The 18,081-nt window shown below is 42.8% G+C and overlaps 1 protein-coding gene and 1 non-coding gene across 2 annotated transcripts in view; one reads left to right on the forward strand and one right to left on the reverse strand.

The window, feature by feature from the left end:
* Positions 1-10,071, reverse strand: part of BMP3 (bone morphogenetic protein 3) — a 30,469-nt gene extending 20,398 nt beyond the window's left edge. Inside the window, exon 1 of the mRNA XM_065914217.1 lies at positions 9,640-10,071. Within this exon, the coding sequence (XP_065770289.1) occupies positions 9,640-9,940 (301 nt within the window). The 5' untranslated portion in view covers positions 9,941-10,071. The remainder of the gene's footprint in view (positions 1-9,639) is intronic.
* Positions 10,072-13,460: 3,389 nt separating this feature from the next.
* Positions 13,461-13,533, forward strand: TRNAW-CCA (transfer RNA tryptophan (anticodon CCA)). The gene has a single exon. It is a non-coding gene; the product is annotated as a tRNA-Trp (tRNA).
* The last annotated feature ends 4,548 nt before the right edge of the window (positions 13,534-18,081 follow it).

Here is an 18,081-nt window from a genome sequence, read left to right on the forward strand (position 1 = left end):
AAGGTGATAGCTGAATGGAGGCAGAATCCAGGTCAAGGTAAATCATGACGTCTAAGTGTGTAGCCTGATGCTGAGACCCTTCTATGGGGCCAGGCAGACAGGAGAGAGACGACCATAATTCAAGACTTAGTGAAGGATCTCTTTATAGTAGCGAAGGTGTGAAAGGTGAATTAGATAACCTCTCAGATCCCCTGCAAGGAACTACAATAGGCTTTAATTTCAGCTCTTTGCAAGGTAATGTTTTTAGATGTCAAAATGTAACTACCAATAGGTGGCGCTGTTTTCTTACTGTTTGCTAAGCACTTGCATAAGCTTGGCTTTTCCTTGCTGAACATACTTCTCCCATCGTCTGCTTAGGACGTGCCATTGGCATTATAATAGTCTGAATTTTCTAGAGTCATCATACCTGTGAATTGGAAAGGGGCTTAGAAGTCAGGTGAGTTTTGGAACCAGCCATACTTTTTTTTTTTTTTTTCACACCTGTTAGGACTTACCACTTCTCCCTGAAATGCCTTCATCCAGCCTAGTTCTCCGTAATGATCCAGATTTCATTTTTAAGGCAAAACAGAGGCAAGCTTTTTACAACCCACTCCTTTCATTTAGACCCTGTCCCTATTACTATTTTCATCATATTGTTATTCCTTCCTAAGACCCTAAGTTCCTTAAAGACAAAGCCCTGTAGTAACTACATCAGGCTCTTCAGCCCCAAGCATGGGGCTTAACTCTTAAGTAGTGCTTAGTAAATACTTCTTATATGAATAAACAGATTTAGTCTAACCTATTCATTGTAGAGGGCTTTCCCCGATGCTCAGTAGTAAAGAATCTGCCTGCAATGTAGGAGATGCAGGAGACTCGGTTTCAATCCATGGATCGAGGATCCCCTGGAGGAGGGCGCAGCAACTCACTCCAGCATTCTTGCCTGGAGAATCTCATGGACAGTGGAGACTGGCCGGCTATAATCCATAGGGTCGCAGAGTCAGACACAACTGAAGTGACTTAGCATGCATGCATACACGTTCATTGTAGAAATGTGAAAATGAAGGGCCATAAAAGTCAGCCAGTCAGTGAGCATTGATTTTGGAAAGAAACCCAGGTCTTCTATTACCTACATAAAAATTTTATTGGGGGGGGGGGGTTTGGTTATCAGATAAAGGCAGAACATCTATTTGTTTTCATCTGAAAAGAAAGCACCTGCTCCTCAAGAAACCCAGGACTCTGCAAAGAAACTAAGACCTGGGACCAGCCATACTATTGTGACAGTTCAGTTCCTCTCAGGGAGGAGTTGAGGAGGTGCCCGGGGAGTGGGGAGTGGGAGGTCACCTTCGTGCTGGCCCACACAGAACGTTTTCAAAGGGAAATAGAATGTACAATGGAAAGCTTTCTATGTAAAGTCTGATTTTAAAACAAATAGACTAAATGAAATCTTGATGATTAGTTAAATCCCCAGGAAGCAGCAAAAACATTTTAGTCATACAGAAAATATGTAACTAAGAACAACTCTTTATTTTCCATCCTTTTCTCCAAACAAAGCACAGATGCTAGGGGTGCCTAGAACAGGGCCATATATGCTCATAGTCACGGGCTGACTACTCTCTGCTGATTAAGGCGCCAAGGCTACAGTTCCTCTATGCCACCTTCAGCTTCCCGGCATCAAGAGATAGAGAGATTCTAAATAGAACACGGTCAGAATGTTTTTTTTCTTGCAGAGTTCCAGTCAAATGACTGAGTTTTATGGGATCTCAAAACAACCATCCTCTATGTCCGAAGTAAAACATGGCCAAAGATGATATAATGTATGTTTTTCTAGAATAGCAAAATGTTCACTAATCAAGTTTATCTACTTTCAGCCTCCACCCAAGGGCATTCCTAGACTGTGAGCTCTCAGAGGGTAGACCCATGTCCAGATAAATCTTTGAACTCCTAGCACTTCGCGTGGTCTGGAGCAATGATATCCTGAAAAATTGTTTAAAATATTTAACAGTGAATGAGCCACTGTGCAAACTTACCAGATTCTTGAGTGTTTCCTACTTCACACCAAAGTAAAAAAAAATTTAAATTGCCAAAGCAAAAGGCCTTCTGGGGGATAAGTATCCTATGGAGTTTCCCTTCATCAGGAGAAAAACATTACTAGAACAGTGTATAAAGTAGAGTGGCTTAGTCCCACATCTTCATGGTAAAATGTCTTAGAGGAAACTTAAACTGAAATTTCTTTCAGTTATTTTTAAAGCATCTGTTGCCTGGCTGATAGCTTTTCTACTATCTTCTCTTACCTAGCCCCCTGAACACTTAATTCAGCTCAACTGAAATATTTCCCGAGCGCCTACTGTGTGGCCACCTATGCCAGGCCCTCAAAATGCAAGCTTGAAATGAAATATGCTATTTGCCCTCCAGAAACTTGACCCCTGCCCCATCACCCATTTTCTAGCAAACTTATTAGGCCCCAGATTCTGCAGCTGGGAAAGAAGGGTTACACAGCTTTATTAACTTACTTTTGAACTCCTCCCCAGGGTAAAGCTGTCATAAAAACATTAATATACCATCCAAAGCGAAAGAAACTTACCCTTATATAAATTAATAAACCATTTGTCCAGGGAAAGACCCACTAAAACGGCCAGACGAGACCAGAACTAGAAGACTAATCAATCCTGAATTTCAGACGCCAGTTATAAGATACTCAAAACTCCAGGGATGTCGAGTTTAGAGCAGTGTCTCAGACATGCGTCAGAATCACCTTACTGACTTGTGAGAATCAAGGTTTCTGTGCCCACCCTCAGAGTGTGATTCAGATGGTTTGGGTGGGCTGGAGGATTTCTAACAAGTTTCCTGGGTGATGGTGATGCTGCTAACTCAGGGACCGTACTTTGAGAAAAACTAACTTCAAGAAATCACTATAAAAAGGTGCAACTCTGCTCCATGCAGCCACCAAGGTCAGAACAGAAACAGTAATTTCTTGAATGGAAATTTGGCATAGATTGTATTACAAGAGGACTATGACCTCCTCATGCTTTCATTGCTATCCAGATACATCCTTTGTGCCACAAACAACTGCATGGTATTTACTGTGATAGGTATGTTTAAGATTTTGTGGGGAGCGAGAGAAAGACAGTATCTCAAAGTATTAAGACTATCTCATTTACATGGGGCTTCCAAATGATTTTCGCATTCAATTTTTCCAACTACATTTCACCGTCTTTCTGTGAGACTAGCACAGAAGGTATGACTTAACCCATTTGATACATGATGAAATTAGGCCTGGAAATATTAGATGACTTTATTAATTAGCAATGCAGCCAAGATTACCATTTAGATCTCTTAATGCTCTTAATCCTAGATTCTCTAGGAATCTCTTCTCTTCTTGAAAACAATTTATCTTAACCATACCTAAGTGCAGCAATTATACTCCATTCAGTCTTTAGACTAATTCCATGCATTAAATTAAAATTTTCTTGGCCAAAAAAGCAAATAAGATCATGCTGGGCCTCAGTAGTTTTAACTTTAAATCAGAGGACTGGGCAGAGAATCTCTCATTACTAAAGCTATTGGATACAATTATTTTATAAAAGGAACATTTAACATTTACTCACTATAATATTTAAAGTCATATTTAATATTTACTCCCTCAGTAAAGTAGTAACATACTGAAGTCAGAAATATAGTAGGATCAGTTTGTCCAAACACTTTATTCATAATGCCCAAGCAAAACCAAGGCATTGCATTACTGTGGTTCTACTGCCAAGAAACAATAGATCGTAAAGAAAGGTAGATCACTGAAGGATTCAATAAAACACCATGGTCAATTGGCTTTATGACTTACATGTGGACGTTTTAGACAAATAAAGAGACATCCATGTCTTCAATAATATCATCCCTGAAAATGTGTGTTACCAAGAGTGCTTTAGGTACCAATATTCTAGGACACAACCACTACTAACATATTACTAGACTAGTGGCTTTATGGATTTCTAAGTATATTCCATAGGTGAGGGCTCTTTGGTCACAATGCCACGGTTTACTATGGTCCAAAGTAGATATTACCTTGGTAAATTTGTGTCACTTGATTAATACTATGTCACTGTTTCCATTACACTGTTTCCATTACTCTATTTTCATGGGTTAGGAACATAATCATAAAAATTCACTCTGAATTGAAACTTGGCATAGGAAAGTTCAAATAGAAACTATTTATGAAGCCAAACTTCTTTCCATCATACCACTGAAATAAAGTTATCAAGATACTGATCACTGTGCTGTGCTAACTCGCTTCAGCCGTGTCCAAGACTTTGTGTGACTCCATGGACTATAGCCTGACATGCTCCTGTGCCCTTGGGATTCTCCAGGCAAGAGACCCACTGGAGTGGGTTGCCATGTCTTTCTTCAGGGGATCTTCCAGATCCTAGGATTGAACCTGCGGCTCTCATGTCTCCTGTTTGGCAGGTGGTTCTTTACCACTAGTGCCATCTAGAAAGCCTAGGATATACAAATTTAATGGATGGGAAAACCATCAAAATTTTAGAAAAGTTCTGATGCTGGGGCAGAAAAATCCTGACTAGCATATACAAAATTGCTCAATAATTTTCATTAGGCTTTTTGATAGGTATGAATTTTGTTATATCTAATAAATATAACAAACAATGGGATTATATAAGGGCTTTGACAGGTATCTATAACCAAGGGGTTGATGATAATAAAACATTAACAAAGTGATGAGTATGATCTCTAGTGAATTTTTCCACAAATAAAGAAGGCTTTCTTTTAAAAGAATAATACCAGATTGATGTAAAATAACAAATACTAATCCTATACAAGAAAATAATGAAGGAGGATTAATAAAAACAGACAAAATAAAATTTAATGACAGAGGCTCTAAAATTACATTCAGAGAAATTTAAAATATGAAATCAGGAAGATGGTCCAGTTGGCCCTTGGAATTCTCAGAAACTGGTTGCAGGACCCCCTGCAGATACCAAAATTCATAGATGTTTAAGTTCCTAAAATTAAATGTCATTGCATCTGCATATAATCTACATATATGCTCCTCTATATTTAAATCATCTCTAGAATATTTATTATTCAGCAAAATCAAGTTTTGCTCTTGGGAAATTTCTGAAATTTTCCCCTGTGAATATTTTTAATTTGTAGTTGGATCCCTGGTACCCAGCGATATGGAGGGCTAACTGTACAATGCCAACTGGACTCAAGTCCAAAAACTAGTAGTGTAAGGAAATATCCTGAGTAAACAAATGAGAAATGAAATAGTGTTCAGTCATAATATTCACTTGAATTTCGCGTATCTTCTTTCTCGAGAAATTAGGAAGACTCTGAACCAATGTTTCCCCAGATAGATGTCTCAGAACCACAGTTCTCTAAAGTGCTCTCATGAGGAGAAAGTGATCCACTCTTAAGAGGGTTCATGAGCATTTAAAGGCCCTGAAAGGTCCCAAAGTAAACTGATAACTCTTCCCAAATTTACTTGATACTGGAATGCAGTTTTATGTAACATCTTTTAACAACTTTTAAATACCCTCTTTTACAAAATCTTCTCCTAGAAAATCAGAGAAGATGATTAGAAACTTTGAGATGAGCTCAGTATGTTTGAAAACTTGTCTGGCAAATATATCATGATGTCCATTTCTTCTTCCATTTAAATAAAGGGTTGGGCTTGCTTTCTTTATAGCCTCTTCCAAACGTGAAATTGTGTAATTCCAAAACATTTAAGATCAGGTCTGACATTCACGTCTTTAGCTAACTTTTAGAAAAACCTGAACTGGGTCAATCAAATGCTTATAAACTTCCACCGCTTAGATAAAATGTCTGTAACCCTTTTAATATATTCTCAATTATGTATATAGTTTTAATGTAAAAATATTCCCTGAGTGAATTATCTACTTAGGGGACTTTTTTCATTGACCCTCATGTTCTCCTGGTCTCTCTGAGTGTGTCTAACCATACTAAAGAGGTAAATTTAAATTATTTCTAATGTAACATTCTTTTTCTTTTCCATTAGCATAGATAATCTAGAATTCATGACATTATGGATTTTTAAATGTCAGAGATTGTAAAGCTGTCTTGATTGTTACAGTAAAAACTTCATTAAGGGCTATCATGTATTCAAAGCAGAGTGTAATTCAAAGCAGCTGCACAGCCAGTTCCCCCTCTCCAGAGGTATTATTGTCCTCTGAATAAAAACATCAGATAATCTAAGTATTCTTTAATTTCTAGGTGCCAGAAATTTCTAGGTAACTCTGTTTTAATAATGTTGTAATAGCCCCTTGCCATCAAACCCAGCAAAAATGATGTTTCTCCCCCGCCAGCCCATGCATTTTACAAAACTGGCTCCTATTAGAATGATTGTTCAGCCCTTCACTACATCCTTTCTAAAGCCTTATATTTTAGCCTTGCACTTCAGAAACATGTCACATTATAATTCTTCATTTTAAAAGATTTTTGGTTACAGTAGGAAAGACTCTCCTCTTTGTCATTGAAGGAAAATATTCATTTCGGGGTCTGACTTTTCTCAACTTTCTTTTCTTTCTGTCTATAAAGTCCGTGTCATTTTTCTTTAAAGGTGACATAAATCTACTGAAATGCAATCTTTTGTAGTTACATGTCATAAATTAAAATAATGACAGTTTCCTAATAAGAACATCTGTGCGTTAATCGCTTTCCCTAAAGAGGTTAAATTTATGATTAAGAAAAATAAGATTAAGTGACTATGGAAATGATGAGAAACTAACGAACACAAAGTATGTATCTTCAAGGATAAGGCCAGGAGAAAACCTCATGCAAAATATTCTTCTTTCATTACATAGAAGCCAAGGACAACTTAAACTAGGATGAAAATAAAAGCTGATTTCATGTCCCTCTTGTCTTCCTTCGAGATGGTGTGTTTTTCTAAAGCCGAACTTCTCTGTCATCAATAATTTTGTAAATTACCTTTTACAAAGGGAAAGATAAAACCTATCTTTATATAAACACTTACACACCACAAAAAGATGTATGAGTGCTCCAAACTTAGGGTTTTGGCACACCAACTGCATAGCATTGAGGGAGGAGAAAGGGGTTAGCAGAAAGTGTATTTAGGATGAATGCCACCCACCATCAAGTAATGGTTTAAGTAGAAGGTAATCAGAGGGAGACCACAGCAGCTAAATTTCAACCAAAGATATTCTAGGTTTAGAACAATAAATAATCTTAATCAGGTATGTTCCAAGGAGCAAAGAGGGCTCGAAGGCTATAACTCAGCCTGAATAAGCACGAGGAAAGTCTGCCGAATCAGCAGCCACTCCATAGACAAGAGCACACACCTGACCTTCCATTAAAATTTGTAACATCGTTGGTCCAGAGAAGCCCATATGTTTGTGAAACCTCAACACTGTGGACTGGAAAACATATCTGATTTATTAAAGCAGACAGCATCTTTCACCTACATCAGAACACGTGTCACAAGATGAAGGGTGTTAGGGAAATGCTGATAGGGATAAAGAAGAGAGGCACACGAAAGCCTTAGCCCCTTCCTGGAGTTCTGCCTTATTAAAGCCAGAACTGCTTTTAATAAGGTCTTTTTAGTGTGTTAGTAACTAAACACTCTTGGAAGGAGTCCAACACGAGCCACCTCTCCAGGAGTCTCCAGTGTAGTAACAGGACACTTCAGCTTCCACAAAAACTGGTGTCTACATTTGATGAATAAGTCATTAAGACAGTCTCTAGGATGCTAAAGGAATTACTTTTCTTATCAGGGAGCACAGCCTTGTATATATCCTTTAAGCTGCAATTCATCATTTCAAGGGAACTTCTGGCCTCCGTATCAGAGTTTATCATTTGATGGTCTAAGACTACAGAGAGGCTGATAAGAGACACTCTGAAATTATAATGCATAGAGTGAGCTGAAGCCAAAGAGTAAACGGGGCCTGAGATATTCAAATCCTTATCCGTCTCTCACTCATGGTTCCCTCAGTCTAAAACAAACATACAAAACACTATACAATAGGTGTGAATGAAACAAACTCACACGCCACCTCCAAACCTTGTGATTCATACTAAAAATTTGTGATTCCAAAAATACTATTCATCTCTCGGGTGCCTTGGGGACTCCCTAGGAATATTACCAAGAAAATGCATATAGAGGTGAGAATGATTAGATTATCTTCACCATTGCCACCTGCCTTGCCAGCCCAACTTCTCCGGTTTCTTCCACACTGTTTTTTCATGGAGCTCTGCCCTTGGAGTTGCACTAAACAGGCCAGTCACCGGTGTGGTCAGCTGTCAGGACAGCCTTCTCAAGTGGCTAACACACTATGGACGACCACGAGCAGGTTTTTCTTTCCTTAGCAGAGGCCACCTCCTTACAGATCATGCTCGTGGTTTTCAGAAGAAAGCGAAATCTGATTCAGCTCAGGCTCCAGCTAAAGACTTCTGCATTAGAAAGCATAATTCACATTTATTGTAAATGTCATCAAGCCTAGGTGCTCTAGAGTGTATTTACAGTGTCAGCCTAGGGCTTTCCCTAATGGATGCTTTCCTGGTGTTCCACTTTTCCAGGAGTCCTACATATCAAAGCTTTGGGAGATGCCTTTCTAGTGATTCTGACAGAATTGATAGAGCATGAGGCATGGCCTCCTAACTTGAAGATTCTTGGCTATTTTTCAAGGGTTCACTGAGGACAGGCTTTGCAGTTACATTTCCCTTAATCGTGAATGCAGTGAACAAAAAAGCCGGGTGCATCCTCAAAGCATATAAACCGAGTTAGCGTCCAGGAGACTTTCCCTCAAGCTGTTAGCACAGGGGAGGCAGGCTGTTAGCATAAGTTATTCGCTTCACCACAGGGGCCAGGAGAAACCTTGTTAAGCCATGAATTTCAGTCCACAGTGATCTGTGTGTTGAAAAATGGGATGAGCAAATTTTCATCGGCAGATTCCAAGAGGTGTTTACATCCACCGGCTGCTCCCCTCCGTCCCAGCTCCTCCCAGGGTGGGTGGTACATCCCCTGTTTGCCCAGATGGGTTTTAAATAATCGAAACACTCGAGCACCTGGTTTAGTCTGCGTTGTTTGCCACCAAGGGACTATCAAGTAGAAAGTGTCAAATATAAACACAGAGAACGCCAGTTAAGAGGAGGTGGAAGGTCTAGAGAAGCGACTGTCTAAAGGGCTAAGGGGAAGGCGTCTAGTTCAAGTGTGATTTTTCTCTCTGGTGCCCTGGGGTTGGCAGAAAATAACATCTGCCTCTAGGTAAACACGGCTATAGCCCTGTCCAAGAGAAGTTCCGCTGACCGACTTAAACGTCGGCATAGGTTGCCCCAGGGGAGCTCCAGACACCCAGGGCAAGAGGACCCGGCTGGATAGGGTGGGTGGCAGCCCCTTTCCCGGTTTCCTGCACTTCCTTCTTCCAGCCGAGCTGGTTCAGGTCTCGGCGCCCTTCCCTCCCACTGCTCCCTCCCGGTTCGGACTCTAGATTGGGCTGATTCTTAGGTCGCGGGTGGAATGCGGGGTGGGACGGCATCTGGGGGCTGCGGGGAGCGTGAGCCGCAGGGCGAGGGAGGGTCTCTAGGTGACGCGGGGAGCAGACGAGGAAGCCGGGGGGGGGGGGGTCCCGGGAGAACCCCGGGACGAGATCGCGGAAAGGGGGCGCCCCGGGCACTCACCTGCGGCTCCGGCTCGAAAGCTGCGGACCGTGTTGCCCTCGCGCAGCGGCTGGGGGCGCCAAGGCGACGAGCCCCGCTCCGAGGTCCCGGGCGTCCGCGCCGCCTCCGCTCGGCCGCCGCTGTACCTGTCGTAGAGCCTCAGCATGTGCTCCGACAGCTGGTCGAGGGGCTGCAGCGGGGACTCGGGGCCGCCACCTGCCGCGCGGAGCTCCGGGAAGGGCTGCCTGAGTCTCTGTCCCTGCGCCAGGCTCACACACAAGCAGCCCAGCCACAGACGGAGCAGCCCGCGCGCCCCGGCCATCGCGAGGTCCGCTCCGCTGCTGCGTCCTGGGAGGAGGCGGGGAGGTCCCTCCGAGGCGCGGACCGGGTGCCTCCGAGGTCCCTCCAGCGGCGGAGCCGAAGGTGGAAACTCCCAACTAGCTGGGGCGAGGGCGCCCGGAGCCCGGACGCTGCCCGAGCAGGACCGCGATGGGCCCCACTCTTGGCGCCGGCCGATCGCGGGCCGGCAGGTGGGCTCTTCCCCGGCGGCCGCGCGGACCTCACCCGCGCAGGGCGCTGCCGGCGCCGTCTCCCCTCGGACTCCCAGCCAGAGCTGAAGTCGCGGCGTGTGTGGCTGGCGTGTTTTCTGATCTGTCTGTACCCTCCCTCCCCGCTTTATTCTCGGGAACACCCGGCCGAAGCGGGCGCGCGGGGCACCGGGACTTGGCGCTGCGTCGGGCGCGCAGCCGGAGCGGGCTGAGCCGAGCGCGGACCGGAGGGCGCTCGCTCGCCTTTTGCAGGGATTGGAGCAGCCGCGGTGCGGCCGGTCCGAGTTTTGAGTGTTTGCGTGTGTGTGTGTGTGTACGTGTGCGCGTGTGCGTGTATGTGTGTGTGTGTGGTGTGCAACAGAAGGAGGGGGGAAGAGGGGGGAAAAGAGAGAGGGAGAGAGAGACCGACTCGGTTCCCTGGCTGATCTGTACCGTCCGCAGCCAACCTCGCTCTCTCCCTCGCCCAGGAAGGCAGCAGGGACCGCGCTCTACCCCGGAGAGAAGGGAAGGGGGAAGTAACCAGTTAGCCAGCAGGGGGAGGGAGGGAAGAGGAAGGAGAGGTGGGGGTGGTAGAGGGGAGGAAGGGGGGGAAGGAGAAGGTCCAGGAAGAAAGAAAGGGTAGGAGGCACGGGGTATTATTATGATTATTATTTAATCTCTTCAGAAACACTGGCTATGTCCCTGCCAGCAAGAAGGGAGAGGAAGAGTAAACTTCTTCCTGGATTCTTTCTCCTCTGATTCCAATCAAAATCAAGACGTGAACAGTGAACACCAACCTCAGTTCCTTTCCTGGGCCTCTGGGGGTCAGGTGGCAGACCACGCACCTGCACCTGTGCCGGCTTGCCAGCTCCCCCAGTCTCCCCGAGAGCTTATCCTTCAAAGCTCCTTCTCTTCTGCACGTTCCCTTTGCGTCTCCTCCACTCTCCACCCAGTCCCCCGGTTCCCAGGAAATAACTATGCGCCAAGTCGACTCAATCCCGTCTTAAAACAAAAAGCAAACACCCTGCAAACACCCACCCACCCCCATATTCCCCCTCAAGAGGATTCTCTGCAGGGTGGTGGGTGGTGGTGAAACAGAAGGATTTCTGGGAGAGGCTGAAATCCAGAGCGGACTTTCACAGTTGCTAATCACGCCTTAGGTACTCACTGTTCTTTTGATATGAAGTGTGCTATCTTGAAACAACTTTCACAATAAAGCCCATTTTACAGATGAGGAAACTGAGGCAAAGACTCTCCTAGATGGCAGAGCTGAGCTCCCAACTCAGGGAATCTGATTCCCGAGCTCAAGCCCTTAATCATCACTCTATCAGTAATGAAGCTAGCTAGCATTTAAAGTTAGGCTTCAGTGTGACAATTCATGTAAATATTCTTAGCAGAGGCTTCCCAGGTGGTGCTTGTGGAAAAGAATCTGGCTGCCAATGCAGGAGACATAAACGACTTGGGTCTGATCCCTGGAATCTGGAAGATCCTCTGGAAGAAGGGACGGCAACCTACTCCAGTATTCTTGTCTGGAGTATCCCATGGAGAATCCCATGGAGCCTGGCAGGTTACAGTCCATGGGCTTGCAGAGAATCATACTTGATTGAAGTGAGTTAACAGGCTGGCACATTTTTAGCACAGTTCCCCGCCTGGTGCAGTAAAGACTTCAGTAAATGTCAGTTGCAACTTATCTGTTCCCTCGATGGGAGCAGAGTGGAGTTTATGAAAAAGAATATAGGCTGTGGGATCACAGTGGGCTTCCAAATCTCCATTTCTTCTTTGAAGGTGAATAAGGACACATCCCTTTAGAGTTTTGCTTGGATGACAATAGAAGACAGGGTTAAAGTGACTGGCACCCTGGCTAGCTTTCAGTGGAGACTCAATCTCTTTATCCCAAATTCATCCCAAATGCAGACGACATTCTCCCCATTCAGTCACTTCTCAACCCACTGCGGTTTGGATTTTCCCCTTGGCCACCCCCGGAACTGTTCTGCAGATAATAACACATACTTTAGGGGTGGTTGTGAGGATTAAGTGAGATCATGTGTGTGATTTTTGCCTGGCATCAAGAACATAATAGCTTTTGTGATTAATAATGACCCAATTGCAAAATTCAATAGGCCCTGGAAATTCTCTCCCTTTTGGGTTTTTCCCTGTGAATCTTTGGTTCTTTCCCTCTGCTTTTTGCTCTCCCTCAGTTCTGTGAGCTGTCTCCTCTTTCTTGGCCTGCCTTCAGTGTTTCTCACATCTTTATAACCCATCCAGGGAGGATACCTAATGAAGAAAAAATCTGCTTTGGTGATCTCCTCTGAGCTTTGAATACATAGCTCTGGGTCTCTCCCAGCCCCAGTCTGCATTGCTGAAATTTCATCTTCCAGCCTTTTGAAATCATCCCCAAGACTTCCCTTCTTTTAACTCTGGTGCACTTCCCTGGTGGCTCAGATGGTAAGGAGTCTGCATAGATCCATTGCTACTTCTGCTGCTTTATACTTGACACAATTCTTCATTCATAGAATCTGTGCTATGACTGCTAGAGTTGACCACATGTCTTCAATGCCTATCCTTACTTCTTCCTAGATATACTTTCTCTTCTTCATGCTTCCATTTTCTTATTAGAGTCATAAGTATAAACTAATAGTTCCTGTCAACAGGGTTGTTGTAAAAAAGAAAAAATCATGTGACAGTCCACGTCAAGAGTTAGTATAGTGCCTAAAAGTGAAGAAGGTGAAGTTGCTCAGTTGTGTCTGACTCTTTGTGACCCCATGGACTGTAGCCTACCAAGCTCCTCTATCCATGGGGTTTTCCAGGCAAGAATACTGGAGTGGGTTGCAATTTCTTGCCTGCATTGTAGGCAGACACTTTACCGTCTGAGCCACCAGGAAAGTGCAGTGCCTGGCACATAGCAAATGTTTTAGAAGAGTCGGCTATGAGCTAAGAGAATTGTTTGTGTGTTTTTGTTAACACAGAGGCCAGGCTCTACCTATCTTTATACTTTAGTAGCCAGCCATTACAGTAAATGAGATGATGAGATGTTAAGCAGGTAGAATGATCCCTAGCTGGACTCTCACCTGTAATTGCAAGAATTAATAAAAGAAAAACTGTGAATGAAATCTAGCAAGCTGAAGAACATTTGTAGCAGCCAGATTTGGAACCAAAAGTGGCACATTTGCAACTAAACTACTCCCCAGAAGATGGAGCAAGGGATGAAGCAGATGAAGTCAGCAGCATCATGTTCATCAATGACAAAGAAACGACACATGTCAGACACTCTGAGTGACTTCCTGGGGAACGGAAATCAAAGCAAACTGAGGGACTTCCCTGGTGGTCTAGTGGTTAAGACTCCAAGCTTCCAATGCAGGGGGCACAGGTTCAATCCCTGGTCAGGGAACTAGATCCCACATGCCTTGTGAAGTGGCCAAAAAAAAACCCCAAAAAATACACATAATAAATACAATCCATTTATTTTAAAAAATCAAATTGAATTGGGAATAGTAGTTCCCTCATCACAAAACCATGAGATGCCTTCTTATCCCTGGTGGTTCAGATGGTAAAGAATCTGCCTGCAATTCGGGATATATATGCATGTATACATGTCCTCTTATTAGCCCTCTTAAGCAATATGTACATTTATTTTCTTAAACTGTCCCATTGGCACTTATTGAATGCTTACAGAAGGCTGCAGTAGCAGTTGTGGGGAAAATATGTAAGAACGAATGTCTCTTATGCTTGGAGCATTTTAACATTCTAGTAAGTGAATCAAGGAAACCCACATGAGACAATCAACAAATAATGGGAGACTCAACAAATAATAGACTTAAGTCACAACTTACTGTGTCAGTCAACAGGAGGAAATCAATGGGAAAAGGAGTGGCTAGAGAAGATTTCCTGGAAAAGAAGAAGCTTTATTTAGCCTTGAAAAATGAGTAGGACCTTAGACAAGTCAAACATAAAGGACTTGCCATTTAGAAAATATCTGTTAACAGTAAGTTGCACAAAGTAAGAATGAGTTTGCCATGTTAGTAAGGCTGTGTCTGTTGGGACAAAGGTTGATCTGATTTGAAGAGAGTGCGTATGCTGGAAAGTACAGGAAATAGAAATGGATTGTAGTCTAGAATGAGTTTATGGAGGACCTTGAATGTCCTACTTCAAGGAGAAAGTAGGGAACTGTAGAATGCTTTTGAGAAGAGCAAGCCAATGGTCTAACTCTCTAATGGTCCAAACTCTCTAAAATGGTCTGGAAAGTTTTAATAACTAATCAATTTCCTGCCTCTGGAAGGAGGTAAACAATTTGGAGAAATTTTAGAACTAACTCATATGCTGAAAGGTTGATTAAAAATATTTAAAGCCTGATTAATTGCAAACTTTCTTGGCTGCAAGGATACATATGTATGGGTTTGATTCACAGTGGCTTAAACATAGGAGTTTATTTTTCCTCCTGTTGCAAGAAGCCTGCAGTTAAGGAGCTGTTGGTATTTGTTCAGTGACTTGACAATGTCATTACTGAAGTTTTTAAGACTTATCTTTTCTCTCTTTCTTGCTTTCTCAGGGTCACCACATGGCTTCTGCAACTCCAGCCATCGAGCGCTTGCTCAAGGAAGAAAGAAGGAGGAAAGGAAAGCACCAATCATGTTTTTCTGTTTCATCAAGAGAGTCAAAATCTCTCTCAGAGTCCTGACTGTTATCTATTAAATCTCATTGGTCTAAACCATTTTTCAAGGCCTTCCTTGCCTGTAAGCATTCAAGATTATCTGAATGAGCGAAAGTGAAGTCACTCAGTTGTGTCTGACTCTTTGTGACTTCAGGGACTGTAGCCCACGAGGCTCCTCTCTCCGTGGGATTTCCCAGGCAAGAATACTGGAGTGGGTTGCCATTTTCTTCTCCAGGGGATCTTCCCAACCCAGGGATGGAACCTGGGTCTCCCACACTACAGGCAGACTCTCTACCATCTGGAGCCACCAGGGAAGCCCGTATCTGAATGAGGGGGACTGGAAAATTAAGTATCTTGTCTGGCCTGGGAACATTGCCACTTTAAAGTGGATCTGAATTCAGTTATCAAGGAAGAAGGGACAATGGAAAATGTAAAGCAACTGACAAGGAATGTTATAAGGACCCTCCCATTGTTGAGAGCCTGTGAATCTTCAATCCATTTATTATTTTCTCCTCTTTCTGTAAACTTGTTTAGTTTTTCTACACTCTAAAAACAAAAACAAACTCTTTTCCTTATCTATTTCACAAACTATCAGCCTATTCCTTTCTTTGATCTCTGAACTTATTTAAAAAGTAGTCTATACCTAACATCTCACTTTTTCATTACCCATAATCACATCACTTCATTTTATTTCTTACCATCTGGAATAGGATCTTTGTACTCTACTGAAACTGTCCTTGTATTAGGCACTAAACTTCTATCAGCAATCCAATCGCCGCCATCCCTACCTCCTCACCCCCCAACCCCCTGCCCCTTAAAGCTTCATTCTCATTTATCTTTAAGGGTTTGACACTATTTACCACCCTCTCCTGGAAACTCTCTTGCTTTTTTATCTTATCTATTCTGGTTTCTTCCTATCTCTTCGATTACACATATCTTTGTTTCATTCATTCAACAGATGCTTAGTGTTTGTTGTGTTCCTGAAGCTTCACTTGGTATTGACAATACAGAGATGAAATGAAATGGTCCCTATCCTCTGGAAACCTAGTCTGCCGGGGAGACAGGAATATTATCACTTAAGCAATCTTAAAATAATTTTGAATGGCTGAATAGAGCAGCAAGTGCTACACAGAGGAGATGATACTTCAATTGGGATCTGAAGGTTAAATAGGTGGTTTTCCAAGACAATTAAACATAGTATTTTCCAGGCAGAGGAAGTAATAAGAACACAGAGGTAGGAGAAGCCTTTCTTCTGGGATCCTCTTACAACTTCATACCCATCTCTTTCTCCAATTATTTCCTCAGTTAATTCACTTTTGCTATGTATTTTTATTTACTTACCAGAAAGTCCCCAAAATGACTTTCCTACCCTAAACTTCCCTATAGAATTTAAGACTCCATCTTTCATAAGTTTTGTTGACATCGTAAATTCTGTGCCTCTGTAATGAAACTGAATCTCCAACCCCCTTCTTATTCGTGATTTCCACAGTCTCCCATGAACAGCATCCTTATCCTTCTAGTCATCTAGGTCCCAAGTCTTAGAGTCACATTTGCCTCTCTCTCTTTCTTTCTGACCACAATATCTAATCATTGCTAAGTCACATGAAGCTATCTTTTTGATATCTCTGCCATCCATTCTTTTTATTTTTATGGCCATCTCTTTCATTTAGTTGCTAATTTATTCTGATCTAGAAGAGTCATAGTCTCCCAACTGTATTTGATTTCCTCCTCTCTCCAAGTGTATTTGATTTCTATTGCTGCATAAGAAATACAAACTCAGAGGCTGAACAACACCCATTTATTATGTTACAGTTCTGTAGATCAGATCCAGGTGGGCTCATCTGGGTTTCTGCTCAGGGTCTCAGATTGAAGGTACTGAATGTGTGGTGTTCTTATCTGAATGTTCTGAGTAAGAATCTTCTTCCAAGCTCATTCATGTGTTGACAGAATCTAGTTCCTTACAGTTGTAGGACTGGAATCTAATCTTCTTGTTGGCTATTACCAGGTTTTGTTATCAGCTCCCAGAAGCCATCTGCCATTTTACCATGTGGTCCTCTCCATCTTCAAACCAGTAAAGGAGAACTTCCTGGATGTTAAGTACCTTCTAATCTCTCCAGAAAGAGTCCTTATCCTTTTAAAGGACTTGCTGAGGTCAGGCCCACCAGAGATAACCTCCCTTTTGTAAACTCAATTTTAACGTATAGCATAAGTGAATCACCAAAGGGATATCCCATCATATCCATAGCTTTCTCTTACACTGACAATGGAAATTATACAAATGACTGGGAATCAATTTAAAACCCTGCTTATGATTGTAACCATCTAAACACTGCTACTAGATTTGTCCTCCTACAACTTAGTTTGGTAACAATATTGCGTGCGTGTGTATGCTCAGCCCTATTCTACTCTTTGTGATCCCATAGACTGTAGCCCACCAGGCTCCTCTCTTCCTGGGATTTCCCAGGCAAGAATACTGGAGTGGGTTGCCATTTCCTTCTAAGGGGATCTTCCCAACCCAGGGATTGAACCCACACATCTCCTGCATCTGTTGAATTGACAGGAAGATTCTTTACCACTAATCTACCTGGGAAGTCGGTCAGTTACAGTATAAACTTTCTCAGAAATCTGTAAGTTGCCCATTACGAACTGAATACAAACAAAACAAAATAAATCCTCCGTTTGGTACTCATAAGGTTTCCACAATTTGTCCTCAACCTAATTTTCTGGTGTGTGTCTGTTCTCTCCCACACAGCCCCTGTGCTCCAGCCATAATAGATGATTCTTTTCCAGTTTTTTCACTTGCAGCCTTCATTTGCCTGGTTTGTGCTCCCCAGGACCCATCTGAAGATTCTACCTTTTCTGTGCCGTGATTCCTAATCAGTCCAATGGCTTGTAAGCTCTTAATCCTTTAAATCTTCATAGCATTTAGTACCTCTCATAACACTTAAGAGAGTCTGTCACATGCTGCTTTTGTTTACTTTTATAAAGGAATAGCTGCTTCTCTAATAAAAACCAGCTCCCTCAGGGTTGGCAGCAATGGGAGAATATCCACCTGGAGAAGAAGTGGCTGGACCTCTCTTCTGACTCGTCATTCCCAGAGATTTTCCATCTGCCCCATCGTTCTCTGACTGATTCCTATTTTTACTCCTGTGCTGCACTAAGGGATTCTGATACACCCTTCTGTCACGTTCTGGCTAAGTTTGAACACACAACTAATTTAATTTTGATTTTTGACACACAACTGAAGCAAGCTTGGAACTTGCAGACAGTAATTGACTAAAAGTTCAT

This window comes from Muntiacus reevesi, chromosome 22 (genome assembly GCF_963930625.1).
Source record: "Muntiacus reevesi chromosome 22, mMunRee1.1, whole genome shotgun sequence".
Lineage (NCBI taxonomy): Eukaryota > Metazoa > Chordata > Mammalia > Artiodactyla > Cervidae > Muntiacus > Muntiacus reevesi.